This window comes from Triticum dicoccoides, chromosome 5A, assembly GCF_002162155.2.
Source record: "Triticum dicoccoides isolate Atlit2015 ecotype Zavitan chromosome 5A, WEW_v2.0, whole genome shotgun sequence".
Lineage (NCBI taxonomy): Eukaryota > Viridiplantae > Streptophyta > Magnoliopsida > Poales > Poaceae > Triticum > Triticum dicoccoides.
The window spans coordinates 554,892,561-554,909,532 of NC_041388.1; the positions used below are offsets into that span (position 1 = coordinate 554,892,561).

The 16,972-nt window shown below is 46.5% G+C and overlaps 1 protein-coding gene and 1 pseudogene across 2 annotated transcripts; one reads left to right on the plus strand and one right to left on the minus strand.

Moving 5' to 3' along the window:
- Nucleotides 1-6,732: 6,732 nt before the first annotated feature.
- Nucleotides 6,733-11,589, minus strand: LOC119302767 (disease resistance protein RGA4-like). Of its 2 annotated transcripts, none has more exons than XM_037579819.1 (3): nt 10,647-11,589; nt 7,570-10,392; nt 6,733-7,458 (listed from the first exon to the last, which is right to left on the minus strand). In XM_037579819.1, the coding sequence occupies exons 1-2, from the start codon at nt 11,504-11,506 to the stop codon at nt 8,256-8,258; spliced, it is 2,997 nt and encodes a 998-aa protein (XP_037435716.1). In that variant the 5' UTR covers nt 11,507-11,589; the 3' UTR covers nt 6,733-7,458; nt 7,570-8,255. The 2 variants fall into 2 exon arrangements, with proteins under 2 accessions (XP_037435716.1, XP_037435715.1); XM_037579818.1 differs by having other exon boundaries at nt 6,733-7,464.
- LOC119302768 lies at nt 7,471-7,937 on the plus strand (annotated as a pseudogene).
- Nucleotides 11,590-16,972: the final 5,383 nt, after the last annotated feature.

Below are 16,972 nucleotides of genomic sequence, written 5' to 3' on the forward strand. Positions count from 1 at the left end.
TATGTTTGGTTGTATAAGCACCGCTTTTATGAAATGGAGTATATTGCTATCGTTATTATCTAGTACTTCCTTCGTCCGAAAAAACTTGTCTCAAGCTTGTTCCTCAAATGGATATATCACACATTAACTTTGTGCTAGATACATTTATTTGAGGGACAAGTTTTTTCGGACGGAGGGAGTACTTACATGCAGTGCCATCTACTTACAGTTATGCACCACTATGTGTGCATTTATTTTTCGAAAAGGGGGGGGCTCCCCGGCCTCTGCATCAGAGTGATGCATACGGCCATCTTATTAACCAAATAACAAAAGGTGTCAACAAGGTTCCAAAGTCTCCAGTTGATAGAAGGAAAATGCAGCTCACACAGAGCTTAAAAAGGCTAGATACACAAACTAGCCAGGACAAGATGCCACAACCAGCTGGCTAAAAATAGATAGGTAAACTAATTGCCTATCCTATTACATGACCGCCATCCAAACCGGTTGAAAATATCCCAAGCTACCATCTCCCAACGGATAGATCCAGTAACCAAACGCTCCCTGGCCTCCATCGGAGTGAGTAGCGACCACGAACGGATCACTGCCGTAGCTCGAAAAATAACCTGCAAAAAATAAATCCGTGATGTTCTGTTAAAAACCAAATCATTTCTGCAATTCCAGATAGTCCACAACAAAGCGCAAACTCCAACCTGAATATGTCTTGCTAAGTCAGGCTCAACCCCATTAAGCCATGTCCCAAATAATGCATTGACCGAAGTCGGTGGAGTAATATTAAAAGCAATATGGACAGTCCGCCAAAGGACTTTGGCCAACGGACAATCAAAGAATAAATGCTTAATCATCTCATCCCGATCACAGAAGCTACACCTAGTAGGTCCTGTCCAATTACACTTTATCAAGTTGTCATTTGTTAAAATAACTTGTTTATGGACAAACCACATAAACACTTTAATTTTTAAAGGAACTTTGACTGCCCAAACATACTTGGAAGTTGGAATGGAGTTCGAATTAATAACATCAATATACATTGATTTAACTGTAAATACTCCAGACCTAGTCAACTTCCAGCATAATTCATCGGGTTGGTGAGAAAGTTGAACGTCCATCAGTCTCCTAACTAGATGGAGCCATTCTTCCCAACGATTGCCTGCTAGCGACCGTCTAAACTGAATATTAAGGGGGATAGATTGAAATACCGTTGCCACAAATACCTCACGTCGTTGAGCAATCCGATATAAAGACGGATATTGAATGGCTAAAGGTGAGTCGCCAAGCCAAGTATCCTCCCAGAAACGTGTACTTGCCCCGTTTCCAATAACAAATTTCGTCCTATTGAACATTTATTGTTTGACTTTCATTAGTCCTTTCCAGAAAGGCGAATCAGTCGGTCTGACTGTGACCTGGGACAATGTTTTAGTCTGGAGGTACTTGCTGCGGAGGATCTGCGCCCACATGGCCTCAGTCCCGGAAGAAAGCTTCCACAACCACTTACTAAGAAGGCATTTGTTCTTGACTTCAAGATTTTCAATACCAATACCCCCTTGGTCTTTCGGTCGATAGATGATGTCCCATTTAGCAAGCCGGTATTTTCTTTTAAGATCATCACCCTGCCAGAAGAAACGCGATTGATAGAAGTCCAGTCTTTTCCTAACACCAACTGGGACCTCAAAAAATGATAAGAGGAACATAGGCATACTCGTGAGCACCGAATTAATTAATATCAAACGGCCTCCGTATGACATGAGCTTACCCTTCCAGCAGCTCAGTTTTTTCTCAAATCGATCCTCGATGCACTTCCATTCTCTGTTTGTCAGCCTACGATGGTGTATCGGAATACCAAGGTATGAGAAAGGTAAACTCCCCAACTCGCACCCAAACAATTGCCTATAAGACTCCTGGTCATCTTTGGCTCTACCAAGGCAAAACAACTCGCTCTTATGAAAGTTAATCTTTAACCCGGTCAATTGTTCAAAAAGGCATAACACCAGCTTCATATTTATCGCCTTGGCCAAATCATGCTCCATAAAGATGATTGTATCATCTGCATATTGAAGGATGGAAACACCTCCATCAACGAGATGAGGTACCAAACCACCCACTTGACCATTGTCCTTAGCCCTCCCTATCAAAATTGCTAACATATCCACCACAATGTTAAACAAGATATGGGACATCGGATCTCCTTGTCTGAGGCCTTTATGTGTCTGGAAGTAATGACCTATATCGTCATTCACTTTAATTCCCACACTCCCTTTTTGCGTAAAGGATTCGACCTGTCGGCGCCAGGCTTCATCAAAACCCTTCATACGCAATGCCTGTTGGAGGAGTGGCCATTTGACCTTATCGTACGCTTTTTCAAAATCCACCTTAAAAATTACTCAATCTAATTTTTTGGAATGGATTTCATGGAGTGTTTCATGAAGAACAACCACCCCTTCAAGGATGTTCCTGTCCGGCATGAAAGCAGTTTGGGATTGTTGCACCACAGAATGCGCAATCTGTGTGAGCCTATTGGTCCTGACCTTGGTGAAGATTTTGAAACTAACATTGAGGAGGCAGATCGGTCTGAACTGCTCAATTCTCACAGCATCCGTTTTCTTAGGGAGCAATGTGATAGTTCCAAAATTCAGGTGAAATAATTGAAGCTGTCCAGAGAAGAGATCATAAAACATAGGTAGTAAATCCCCCTTAATAATGTGCCAGCACTTTTTATAGAACTCAGCCGAGAACCCATCCGGTCCGGGAGCCTTATTGTTTTTCATTTGTGCAATAGCATCGAACACCTCCTTCTCTGAGAACGGGGCAACCAGGATATCATTATCAGCAGCAGACAACTGAGGCACATCCTCAGTCCTGGAATCATCGAGGGACACACAATTATCCTCCGAGGTCCAAATAACTGTCTATAATACTCGGTAATATAGGTTTTGAGATTATCTTGACCTAAAATCGTACCCTCATCCTGTTCAAGCTGAAAGATCCGCTTCTTTCTGTGCTTACCATTAGCAATGAGGTGAATTCATATGCGTGCATTCATATTTTGCCTATGTTTTCATTTCTGCCGATGTTATCATCCATGCATCACAACGTTGACGTAGCTAGCCCCAAGATGTACGTACGTAGCTGAAGTGTTCTGCCAAATCACTGTTGCCCCAAGCTTTACGATTGATGTCGATCGCAACGTACATGCGCAGCTGGAGTGCAAATTAGCGATTTCCTTGCTCCTTAGTGCAGGGAGGTAGTGTTGGTGTTAAGGGGCTATGAAGGTATCCCCTATCGCCCATCTTGTTCAATCTTCAATGTGGTTACTGATATGTTGGATATCCTTATAGCGAGGGCTATGGAGGATGGACAAGTAGGTAGGATGGCTCACTCCTCACCTAGTGAATGGGGGAGTCTTTTTTTTGCGGGGTGAATGGGGGAGTCTCTATCCTATACTAGACGATGCTTTTAGTTTTATGAAACATGATATGGACAAAGCGATTAGTATGAAGTTGATCAATTGCTGGTAGTACAAAAAATTGTCTGGACTCAAAACGACAGAACAACACCACTACAAGCAACTTCTTAGTTGCGAGGTTGGATAGCCTCCCTTTTGTTACCTTGGGATTCCCATTCACCTTCATTTTGGAAAATTGTTTCTCAAAATAAGGATTGGAAAATTATTAACACCCGCTTGAGAAAATGCTCAGTCATTGGAAGGCCAACCTTTTGCCGTGTGGAGCTCGTCTCATCCTAATAAACATTGTCCTTACTATAGCTTGCACATGTTCATCCTATACTTCTTTGAAATACCCAAAGGGGTGCAAAAAAGATTGGATTTTCATAGATCATGATTCTTCTTGCAAAGTGACGAACACAAACAGAAATATAAGCTCGCTAGATGGGATATTATATGTTGCCCAAAAGACCACGGTGGACTTGGGATTGAAGACCTAGAGGTCAAAAATAAGCGGTTGCTCAGCAAATGGCCGTTATAAGTGAACACATGGCAACTTCCAAACGTTTTTTATGGCAAGTTTAGTAACGCGAGAATGTCAACTTTAGTTGCCAAGCATGACAACTTCTTTTCGATGGTAAATTTCAGTTTTTTTTTAGTTTGTTTTTTCTTTTGGATGGCAACTTTAGTTGTAAAAAAAGTCAGGGCTAGAGTGCTTCGTGCCACACATATGACACTTATCATTTGGGTTAATCTACTTAATGAGGAAGTACCCCCTCCGGTCCTTTTTAGTTCGCATATAAGATTTGTCTGAAGTCAAGCCTCGTAAACTTTGACCAACTTTATAGAAAAAAATATCAACATTCACAATGTGAAATCAATACCAGTAGATGCGTCATGACTTAAAGTTTCATATTGTATAACTTTAGCATGATAGATGCTGATATTTTTTCTTATAAATATGGTTAAACTTTGTGAAGTTTGACTTCAAACAATTCTTATATGCGGAGTAAAAAGAACCAGAGGGAGTACTTTGGCAGGAATTGCTGCCCAACAAGTACCACCACTCGGACTTTATCCCAGGTCACAACAAAAACCGTTAGACACACCCTTTTGAAAAGGCCTAATGATGGTGAAGGATAACTTCTTCCCACAGGGACAATTTGAAGTAGCTAATAGCCAAGCTACGCAGTTTTGGAAGATAAGTGTCTAGGTGATACTCTATTAGGCGTAGTGTACACAAACCTATATAAAATTGCACAACGAAAGAATGTGTCTATTGTGTTGGTGCTAAGGGCGAGCCCACTGAATATTCAATTTTAGCGACTGTTACTAGGCGATAACCGGTTTCTACCGGGCACCGCAGAGGCGTCGCATGGCGTTGTGATTCGATCAGGTGTAGAAAGCGAGAGGAGTACCGTAGTCAAAGCCAAATAGTTGTCTATTGATTTCCTTTTTGTGTGTATCCGGATACAATAGATATAGTGGAGCCCACCAATGTATTGAATATCACCCTGAATTCATTCGCAACCCACCCCACTAGTGGTAAGCGACCTCGTCGTCTCCTCCTACGCTCCACTTGCTATTCCCTTATGTTCCCCTGCCGATGCATCCGCCGCACCCGGCAGTCTCGCATTGTGGATCCATTTCTGAGAAGAGCAGGTAACAAAAACAAATATCTATCATGATCTTTTGTTGCCGCTGGATTCGTTAGATGTGCATCTTAAATCAAACCTGTCCCCGCATTTTTCTACCGGCGGCGCTATTTCTAGGGTTACGAGTTCTAGGTGTGATTCCCAGGCAGGATTGAACAAAATGACAAATGTGCCTTTTAAGATGTTCAAACACACATCTTATTCCAAGGGCATTTGTTGTTACTAGCTGTCATATAGTTATTTGTGCCACCGGAACCATTGTTGTCGCCTGTGTGTTAACTTAAGAAGCTTAATCATTTTTAAGGTTCTGCATATGGTGTCCATGCTGCTTCATTTTAAGCAGGTGATGGTTGATTTTCTTATGCCTGATATGTCATGTCAGTCAAATTTAGCTGAAACATAAAACATGTAGGTGATAAGTTCAGCATATGGAAGAAAGTATCTCTGCAACTGCTTTTGGTACACGCAGATCACCTTGTTTTCAGAAGAAGTGGAAAATGGCGAATGTACAGAGTGAATCCAAAGAAACTGAATCTGCAGAACTAGTTGTTGATATACGGAAGCAAAACAAGAGGTTGTTAAGTAAAGAAGAGCATAAAGCAAGAAGAAACTGTAGTAAATATGCCCATGCCAGCTCTGAAAGTAAGGATTTGCGCTTGCAGCCAAAGAAAAGAAGCAAGATTCAGCGCAAAACATCATAAAAGAGTTTTGAAAGTGGAGATTTTCATGTAAAGAGGAAGAAAAATGCCAGGGCGGTCCAGTCAAGCTCTGAGAGTGAACAACCACAAATTACTCTTATAAAGAATACTGGAGTACCAGCCTCCTGGTGGCTTCAAGGGCGAAGAGGGCCTCCGCGCCATCCATTTCGTGGTGGCGTCCTGCATGGGCCTCTCGTCGAGCCAGATTCTGAAGTGGCGGCGAAGGCAATCATGCAAAAAAGAGACCAATGCATCACCTAATGCTGCTACAGGCTGCTAGGCGGTCTCCATGATTCAGCGTTTGGGTAACAGAGTAGCTAGAAACGTTTCTAGCTACTCTGTTGTTTTTTCGCAAAAGAAAAACAAAAGAAACAGAGCTACTCTGCTGTTTCTAGCTCCTGAAGATTCACAAATTAAGTCATCTTTCTAGAATTTTTCTTTATCCTTTCATTAGAATGATGTAAATATCTAGTTCCATATGGGATAGTAAATTAAAGGATCTTATTGCAAGTTTCACAGATTTGACACGTTACTAGTACATTACTGTACTTCCTAGTGGTTCAGACGAGCTCTTGTGTATTCAGAGCAGAGTTGGGACACCTGAAGGCTGAGTGGCTCTGCAGCTAAGCTATGGGTGTGATAAATTAAGGTAAGGCTCAAATTGGATAATGCACACCAAAGATCTCTGTAAGCAGATGCCAGGAGTTAATCTTCCATTATTACATAAAAGAATGTGTACCAAAGATTTGAAGGGCACATGGCACCAAATTGTCCCTAGAAAAGAATAAAAAATAATGGAGTACTAATTAGCCCAAAATGGCATGGAGGCAAGAATTATTATAATCTCCCACAGATTATGATCAATCTTGTTAGTCCAAACTTCTTCCTTTCTCTTGTGTTTTTACTTTCTTATAATAAATCATAGAAGTTCACATGAAAAACACGTCGACAGCAGTTCTGAATTGCCCCTACGCTTTAACATCATTTTTCTTACAAAACCTATGCTTCTACATAGGACAAAAATATAGATGGTCATCTCAAGTTTCAACTGAGATGTGGTCTAGCACTTGATGATAGACATCAGTTATTTGTAATCCATTCCAAGGACAAGTATTTCCGGACGGAGGGAGTATGTAGTTTTGGGCCGCTGATGAGATCTTATCTGGTTCTTCATCAATAATCTGTCATGACCGGCATGACCAACTGTCAGACTAGATATCTCCATCTCAGGGGCCACTCTACATATTTCATTTCAATAGGATCCAATCATCAAGCACTCATAATTATTAGTGTGTACCTCACAAATAGAATTGGACCTTAATTCGTGCATGCCTAATCTTTGCCACTAAAACAGGTGAGTATGGGAGCATACTGTGATGTCTCCAAGCACACCCAAGACAAGAGACCTGCTAATATCGTCCCCGGCAACAAGTGGCAAACAGATAGCCCCAGAGAAATCTAATCAAGATCACACTGCCTGCCCTTGCACTTACAGCATTGCATGCTTTGAGCTCATGGCTCTGTCCCTTGCCAACCTGTCAGGATAGCTGCACCTAAACTGCAGCGTTCCCTTCTCTTCCTCCCCCCTCATCTGTATAAATTCATCAGCTTAGCACCACCATCACCTCATCAGTTCATCCAGAAAGCACAAGCTAAAGCAGCACCACTACACCTAGCAAAGAAAGAGGAGTAAACCAAACATGGTTAGTGCCAAGAGACTTTCTCAGATGGCAAAGAAGTGGCAGACAATAGCGGCCATCGGGAGGAAGAGGCTCACCCGGACCACAACAGCGGCGAAAGGAGCAGGTAATGACGAGTGCTGCGCCACTTCACCGTCGGTGGCAATGAAGGGCCACTGTGTGGTGTACACCGCCGACAGGGCGCGGTTCGAGGTGCCGCTGGCATACCTCGGCACATCGATCTTCAGCGAGCTTCTGAGGATGTCCCAGGAGGAGTTCACGCGGCGATGACGGGAGGATCATGCTGCCCTGCGATGCCGCAGTCATGGAGTACGCCATGTGCTTGCTCCAGAGAGATGCCTCCATGGAAGTCATGAAGGCATTCATGAGCTCTGTCGCAAGGCCGCGCAGCTTTGAAGGTAGTGTGGTGGGCATAGGGCTTAATCAGCAACTGGCTGTTTGTTAGCTTCTGAAGAACAGCCAACATAGTGCTAGCTTTAGCCCTGCTCTGTTTCTTGCATGATGTGAATATACAGTTGCAAGAGGTGGATTGGGCATGGAAACAAAGATTATCTTGCAATTTGCAACATGGTTAACTTTGTAACAATAGAAAACCATGAGCATATAGACAAGAAAATAAGGAGACAAAACTTGTCGCCAGAAGTAAAACTACACACCGTACAATACAACAGCAGCTCGTCATTTATCATGTCTCTGGTTTGGGTATCCAAGCTGAATCATCACCGCAGCAGCTTGCTTCGCTGAATCATCATTGCCGTCTGCCTCAGTGGCCAGATGAGGAAGTTGATTGGACAATCACTTGAAGCCGCGAAGAAGACTCTGATGAAAGTCTCATCTTCTTGAGACTAGAATCCAGTCCATCATCCAAACTTGGTTGGACTACACATATTTTCCGCTTGTCCCTCACAGCTGAAACTTCTTCATTCCCCGGACCCTCGCTTTCCACTCGAACACCACTTTTGTGCAACATGAGTCTCGGCCTATTCGGATGGTTCTTTGTTGCTTGCTCCCAGTCTTGTCGTGTTTGGTCAGGCACTCCAGAGTCAACCATGACTTCCTTGAGATGTCTGAGGTGTCTGATTTGGATGCCGGAAAGACCAACTAGACTCGGGCAGAGCAGCTGGAGTGAAACAAGGTTCGGCAGAGCTCCTTGTTCGATTGCTGGCAGAGCTGAAGTGAGACTTTGCACTACAAAGCACAGACGACGCAGGCTTGGGAATGCCCCTGATTTCATTTCAAATCTCTCAAGCTCATTCGCAATCAACTTGAGGTAAAGCAAGTTTCTCAAATTGATCAGAGACGATAGAAGATCCCGTGTCAGAGTAGCTGATGAAATACACAGTTCAGTGAGACCTGACAGCAAGGGAACAAACGGGGGTAACTGGAGTAGCTTGCCACGTAGCTTCAGTGACCTTACATCATATTTGGAATCCTCCGAGCATGGCTCAAAAGCAAGCGAACTCAGCAAGTCTTCGGAACATTCTTCTGAATCAAGTGATAGAGAACGGGCACCCACATTGTCCATGGGGACCTTGGTGAACTCCTGAATGGCCTTGGAAAGATCATTGGTGTAGTTACTTCCATTTGCAACTGGCCCACACCATATCTTGACCTTTCTCAGATTTCTCATGTGAACCATAAGTTGAAGAAACCCTTGCCTTTCGTTTGTGACAAATCCAGCTAAAGTCTTCAGGTTGCTCTTGTTTCCGGACAAGAACTTCGTTGCTTTGCTCATCTTGTTTGCATTGTTTAGATCTTCTTTGTCAACTGTAAACTTTCCGAACAGATGAGCTAAGTGGTACAGCATAATGGCCTCAATGGGCACTGTCTTTATCTTGGTTCTCCTTAAATCCAGGGTCTCTAAGCAGTGCAGTCCATCGATGCTGCTCGGAAGCTTCGCAATACTGCCCCCAACACTTAGATATTTTAGATGCCATAGCTTGCCTATGTGTTTGAGGTGACTATCTTCCAGATCACTGCATTCTTCCAGATCCAAGACTCGTAGCAGTTTGCATTTACGAACATAAGAAATAGCATCACCTGCTTTTCCAAAGACTGTTAGAGACCGAACACGAGATAAATCCTCGTCAGAGGCCTCACTATCTGTCACATTGCCACCATGGATGGAAAGGTGGCAGGCATTATTAACATAGGCATGGGGTCTTGGATGATCACGAGACGATGTCGCGATGAACCCCTGTGACACGGACTTGTGCAGCACGAACTCGTGCATGATGCCATGAGTCATGCACGTCTTCACTTGCGCATTATTCCTTGTGCCAATGGACTGTATGATATTCCGGTCGACAAGCGCCTTGAAAGTCTCATCCGCAATGTCCTCCTCACTGCGAAGAGAATCACTCCGTGCATATCCTTCCGCTAACCACCTCCTGATAACAACTTTCCTCTTGAGGGGACGATTGTTAGGGAATACACCAAGATATAGCAAGCAGGTCATAGCATACACTGACAAACTGTCATAGTTATGCATCAGCACCTTTCTTAGTTCTGCGAAATTGTCATGGCCATGCTTCTCTCTCAGATGAGAACCCAGGTTACGGCATAGCTCTGTGCATCGCTCCCCCGTAGGCTCACCTGAGCATTTCAGGAAATCGGAGACACTGACGAGAGCAAGTGGAAGACCACCGCATTTCTGCAGCAGCGGCATGGACCCCTGCTCCAGCTCAGGTGACCGTACCTCCTGAAGAGCTATTTTCTTGGAGTCCTCTTCACCAAGTGTGTTCATTTGGTACACATAACCATTGCCATGGCTGCAGATATTAGCTGTTGACTGAATAGTTGTGGTCAGTAGGATTCTGCTGCTTTTGCCATTGTTTTCAAAGATGGAATTTATAGTGCTCCATTGCTCCATCCCCATGTCATCTATGACAATTAAATACCTAGAAATAAAATTGGGAGATGAAAAACAGAGGTTAGAAGATGAGTAGTGCATATGCAATTCAGAAGAAATTTCAATAGAAATTAGATCCCCAAATTATAATTTTACTAAGAACAATCTAAAATTATTTGGGAGTAGCATATGAAATTCAATAGTGAAGATCCCCAAAATTCACTAGATCCCCAAATTCAGATTTCACTAAGAACAATCTAAATTATTAGGGAGACGAAGTAAAGAGTAGGGAAAGATGCACACCTCTTATCCTTGAGGTATTCCTTGAGCAAGGCTTCAATACGTTGGCCATTATCAGCAACAACGTCCATGGCGTCTTTGGGGCGAACTTGCTGGAGTACATCGCGTAGGATCTCACCGACCCCGTGGCCGGTGACCTCTGGCGACCACCGACCGGCGGCAACCCAAGCACGGCAATGGAATTTCTCCACGGCGTGAGGGTCCTCGTACACAGCCCTCGCGAGGGTGGTCTTCCCCAAGCCGCCGAACCCCACCACGGAGATCACCCTCAGCTGCTCCTTCTCGCCCTCCACCTCATCCAGCATCGACAGGAGATCCTCCACGGGCCTCCCGATGCCCACCGGGTTGCGCGCGAAACGACACGACGGCGCCGCCGCCGCGAACTCGTGGCAGCAGCTGGCGGCGGCGGGGGGGATGGGGATGCCGAGGACGCGCTCGTGCGCCAGCTTGAGGCGGGCCTTGAGCTGGCGGATCTCGTCGGCGAAGCCCGAGCGACTCTGGACCTTCCTCAGCTCGTGGGCGACGGCGGCGACCCGGCGGATCAGCGCCGCTCCTCCTCCGCCTCCGCCGCCGCCAACGCGGGGCCTGCAGGTGAGGCGGTGGACGATGCGGTCGATGCAGTCCTGGGCGTCGTGCACCAGGCCAAGCATCTCCTCGCTGTAGATCCTGGCAACGGCGGTGCGTTGCTCGCCCCTGCGCAGGGCGTGGAGGCGGTCGTCCATGGCGGCGGCGATCATGCGGACGTCCTGCTGGATGGAGAGGGTGTCCTGCCGGAGGCCCTTCTGCTTGTTGTACTCCTTCTCCAGCACCTGGAACAGCTTCCCCATCACGCTCCTCAGGAAGGCGCTCGCCGCCGATTCCATGGCTCCGCTTCCACAGCTCGATCGGCTCTACACCACACAGTTGACTGAAGAGAAGTGAAGAGGGAGTCTATCATTGCAATCGACAAGAGCATCAGTAACCGGACCCCACTTCCCCCAAAACGTCAGGCCAACTCCACCGACCCATCCTGTCCGCGTGCCCACTTCTCCCGAAACGTCAGGCCAACTCCACCGACCCATCGTGTCCGCATGCGTCCGTAAAACGAACGAACCAAACGACCCAGCGCGCGGGCGCAAACAGACTTTTGTCTGTTTTATGTCTGCTTTCAACCCATCCTCGGCTCAAATTTGCGCCGTTTTTGGGGTGAAACGAACAGCACACGGACGCATCGGCCGTCTGCGCGTGTCCTCCCCTGGCCCGGCCGTCGGTGACACAGGGACATCCTTTTTCTATTCGCCCCCTCCCTCCATCCGGCCGCACGCCCTCCATTCTTCTCCACTCTTCCCCACTCTTTCCTCGCCGCCGTCGCCGTTGCCATTGTAGCTGTGCAGCTCAGACGCGCGCTCGCCCAACCCCTTCCCCTCGACGCCCCCGAGCTACCCAACCACGGCCACCTGCTTTGCGCACCCACCGGCTGGATTTGGGGCGGATCTGGTCGGTCTTGAGCTCGCACGGCTGTGGTAGGCCACGCCACGCCATGGACTGGCCGGACACCGGCCCGGAAGGACATGGCAGGGCCGCAAGGCCACATGCAGGCAGTGGCTCCTCCTCTGGCCGCTCGGATCTACACCATATGTGGTCCGCCGGCAGATACACGAATGGCGATCAGTCGGACTCGGTGCTAGCCCAAAAGCTCGTCGGCGCACCGTTGCCGCTCATTAAGTGCGACCACTGCGTAAAGAAGGTCATGCGTCGCGTGTCTACAACGCCGGAACATACCGGATGGGTGTTAATCAAGTGCTATAACGATGGGGTATGTGCTTCTTTTAGCTTCGGTTTGTGCTCTAGATTTGACTAGTTGTGCTTACTTTAAATTTTGTTGTGTAGAATGGATGCAAGTTTTGGTATTGGGAAGAAGAATACATCGTGTTGGAAATATGCCCTAGAGGCAATAATAAAATGGTTATTATTATATTTCCTTGTTCATGATAATTGTCTATTGTTCATGCTATAATTGTATTAACCAGAGACCGTAATACATGTGTGAATACATAGACCATAATATGTCCCTAGTAAGCCTCTAGTTGACTAGCTCGTTGATCAATAGATGGTTACGGTTTCCTGACCATGGACATTGGATGTCGTTGATAACGGGATCACATCATTAGGAGAATGATGTGATGGACAAGACCCAATCCTAAGCATAGCACAAGATCGTCTAGTTCGTCTGCTAAAGCTTTTCTAATGTCAAGTATCATTTCCTTAGACTATGAGATTGTGCAACTCCCGGATACCGTAGGAATGCTTTGGGTGTGCCAAACGTCACAACGTAACTGGGTGGCTATAAAGGCACACTAGGGGTATCTCCGAAAGTGTCTGTTGGGTTAGCACGAATAGAGACTAGGATTTGTCATTCTGTGTGACGGAGAGGTATCTCTGGGCCCACTCGGTAGGACATCATCATAATGAGCTCAATGTGACCAAAGAGTTGATCACATGATGATGTGTTACGGAACGAGTAAAAGTGACTTGCCGGTAACGAGATTGAACGAAGTATTGGGATACCAATGATCGAATCTCGGGCAAGTAACGTACCGATTGACAAAGGGAATTGTATACAGGATTGATTGAATCCCCGACATCGTGGTTCATCCGATGAGATCATCGTCGAACATGTGGGAGCCAACATGGGTATCCAGATTCCGCTGTTGGTTATTGGCCAGAGAGTTGTCTCGGTCATGTCTGCATGATTCCCGAACCCATAGGGTCTACACACTTAAGGTTCGGTGACGCTAGAGTTGTTATGGGAATTAGTGTTCAGTTACCGAATGTTGTTCGGAGTCCCGGATGAGATCCCAGACGTCACGAAGAGTTCCGGAATGGTTCGGAGGTAAAGAATTATATATGGGAAGTCCTATTTTGGCCACCGGAAAATGTTCGGGATTTTTCGGTATTGTACCGGGAAGATTCTAGAAGGTTCCGGAGTGGGGCCCACCTGCATGGGGGGACCCACATGAATGTGGGTAGTGGGGGAAAGGCCCCACACCCCTGGTCAAGTGATACGTCTCCAACGTATCTATAATTTTTTATTGCTCCATGCTATATTATCTACTGTTTTGGGTAATATTGGGCTTTATTATCCACTTTTATATTACTTTTGGGACTAACCTATTAACCGGAGGCCCAGCCCAGATTTGTTGTTTTATGCCTATTTCAGTGTTTCGAAGAAAAGGAATATCAAACGGAGTCGAAACGGAACGAAATCAACTGGAGAAGTTATTTTTGGAAGGAAACCTACCGGATAGACTTGGACCCTACGTCAGAAGATGAAGGAGGTGCTCACGAGGGTAGGGGGCGTGCCCACCCCCTTGGGGCGCGCCCCCCTGCCTCGTGGCCCCCCCTTCGGTCCACCGATGTACTCCTTTCACCCATATATACCTACGTATCGTAAAACTTCCAGGGAGCACAATAGATCGGGAGTTCCGCCGCCAGAAGCCTCCGTAGCCACCGAAAGCCAATCAAGATCCCTAAAAAGGGGGGATAACAGTCGGTGGGGAAAGAAAATGATGGGATTTCTTTCCCCCACCTTTGCCAACGCCCCAATGGACTTGGAGGGCAAGAAACCAGCCCCCTCCACCCCTATATATAGCGGGGAGGCGCATGGGAGCCGTGTTGGAAATATGCCCTAGAGGCAATAATAAAATGGTTATTATTATATTTCCTTGTTCATGATAACTGTCTATTGTTCATGCTATAATTGTGTTATCCGGAAATCGTAATACATGTGTGAATACATAGACCACAACACGTCCCTAGTGAGCCTCTAGTTGACTAGCTCGTTGATCAAAAGATAGTCATGGTTTCCTGACTATGGACATTAGATGTCATTGATAACGGGATCACATCAATAGGAGAATGATGTGATGGACAAGACCCAATCCTAAGCTTAGCTCAAAGATCGTGTAGTTCGTTTGCTATAGCTTTTCCGAATGTCAAGTATCATTTCCTTAGACCATGAGATTGTGCAACTCCCGGATACCGTAGGAGTGCTTTGGGTGTGCCAAACATCACAACATAACTGGGTACTATAAAGGTGCACTACGGGTATCTCCGAAAGTGTCTGTTGGGTTGGCACGAATCGAGACTGGGATTTGTCACTCCGTATGACGGAGAGGTATCTCTGGGCCCACTCGGTAATGCATCATCATAATGAGCTCAATGTGACCAAGTGGTTGATCACGGGATCATGCATTACGATACGAGTAAAGTGACTTGCCGGTAACAAGATTGAACGAGGTATTGGGATACCGACGATCGAGTCTCGGGCGAGTAACGTACCGATTGACAAAGGGAATTGTATACGGGATTGATTGAATCCTCGACATCGTGGTTCATCCGATGAGATCATCGAGGAGCATGTGGGAGCCAACATGGGTATCCAGATCCCGCTGTTGGTTATTGACCGGAGAGTCATCTCGGTCATGTCTGCGTGTCTCCCGAACCCGTAGGGTCTACACACTTAAGTTTCGGTGACGCTAGGGTTGTTGAGATATTAGTATGCGGTAACCCGAAAGTTGTTCGGAGTCCCGGATGAGATCCCGGACGTCACAAGGAGTTCCGGAATGGTCCAGAGGTGAAGAATTATATATAGGAAGTCCAGTTTCGGCCATCGGGGGAGTTTCGGGGGTCACCCGTATTGTGCCGGGACCACCGGAAGGGTCCCGGGGGTCCATCGGGTGGGGCCACCTATCCCGGAGGGCCCCATGGGCTGAAGTGGGGAAGGGAACCAGCCCCTGGTGGGCTGGTGCTCCCCCCTTGGGCCTCCTCCTGCGCCTAGGGTTGGAAACCCTAGGGGTGGGGGCGCCCCACTTGGCTTGGGGGGCAAGCCACCCCTCTTGGCCGCCGCCCCCTTGGAGTTTGGATCTCCTAGGGTCGGCGCCCCCCTAGGGGTCCTATATATAGTGGGGGGAGGGAGGGCAGCCGCACCCTAGCCCCTGGCGCCTCCCTCTCCCTCCCGTGACACCTCTCCCTCTCGCTGAGCTTGGCGAAGCCCTGCCGAGATCATCGTTGCTTCCACCACCACGCCGTCGTGTTGCTGGATCTCCATCAACCTCTCCTTCCCCCTTGCTAGATCAAGTTGGAGGAGACGTCTTCCCAACCGTACGTGTGTTGAACGCGGAGGTGCCGTCCGTTCGGCGCTAGGTCATCGGTGATTTGGATCACGACGAGTACGACTCCATCAACCCCGTTCTCTTGAACGCTTCCGCTCGCGATCTACAAGGGTATGTAGATGCACTCCCCTTTCCCTCGTTGCTAGATAACTCCATAGATTGATCTTGGTGATGTGTAGAAAATTTTAAATTGTGCTACGTTCCCCAACAGTGGCATCATGAGCTAGGTCTATGCGTAGTTTCTATGCACGAGTAGAACACAAAGCAGTTGTGGGCGTCGATATTGTCAATTTACTTGCCGTTACTAGTCTTATCTTGATTCGGTGGCATCATGGGATGAAGCGGCCCGGACCAACCTTACACGTACGCTTACGTGAGACTGGTTCCACCGACTGACATGCACTAGTTGCATAAGGTTGCTAGCGGGTGTCTATCTCTCCTACTTTAGTCGGATCGGATTCGATGAAAAGGGTCCTTATGAAGGGTAAATAGAAATTGGCATATCACGTTGTGGTTTTGGCCTAGGTAAGAAACGTTCTTGCTAGAAACCTATAGCAGCCACGTAAAAACTTACAACAACAATTAGAGGACGTCTAACTTGTTTTTGCAGCATGTGTCGTGTGATGTGATATGGCCAAAAGGATGTGATGAATGATATATGTGATGTATGAGATTGATCATGTTCTTGTAATAGGAATCACGACTTGCATGTCGATGAGTATGACAACCGGCAGGAGCCATAGGAGTTGTCTTAATTTATTTATGACCCGGGTGTCAACATAAACGTCATGTAATTATTGTACTTTATTGCTAAAGCGTTAGCCATAGTAGTAGAAGTAATAGATGACGAGACAACTTCAAGAAGACACAATGATGGAGATCATGATGATGGAGATCATGGTGTCATGCCGGTGACAACGATGATCATGGAGCCCCGAAGATGGAGATCAAAAGGAGCAAATGATATTGGCCATATCATGTCACTATTTTGATTGCATGTGATGTTTATCATGTTTTACATCTTATTTGCTTAGAACGACGGTAGCTTAAATAAGATGATCCCTCATAATAATTTCAAGAAAGTGTTCCCCCTAACTGTGCACCGTTGCGAAGGTTCGTTGTTTCGAAGCACCACGTGATGATCGGGTGTGATAGATTCTAACGTTTGAATACAAT

Excerpts from the sequence above, each read along its gene's own strand:
- LOC119302767 (XM_037579819.1), bottom strand. The coding sequence starts at position 11,506 with ATGGAATCGGCGGCGAGCGCCTTCCTGAGGAGCGTGATGGGGAAGCTG. Across the intron at positions 10,393-10,646 it reads GAATACCTCAAGGATAAGAG|GTATTTAATTGTCATAGATG; the intron begins GTGTGCATCTTT and ends TTTTATTTCTAG.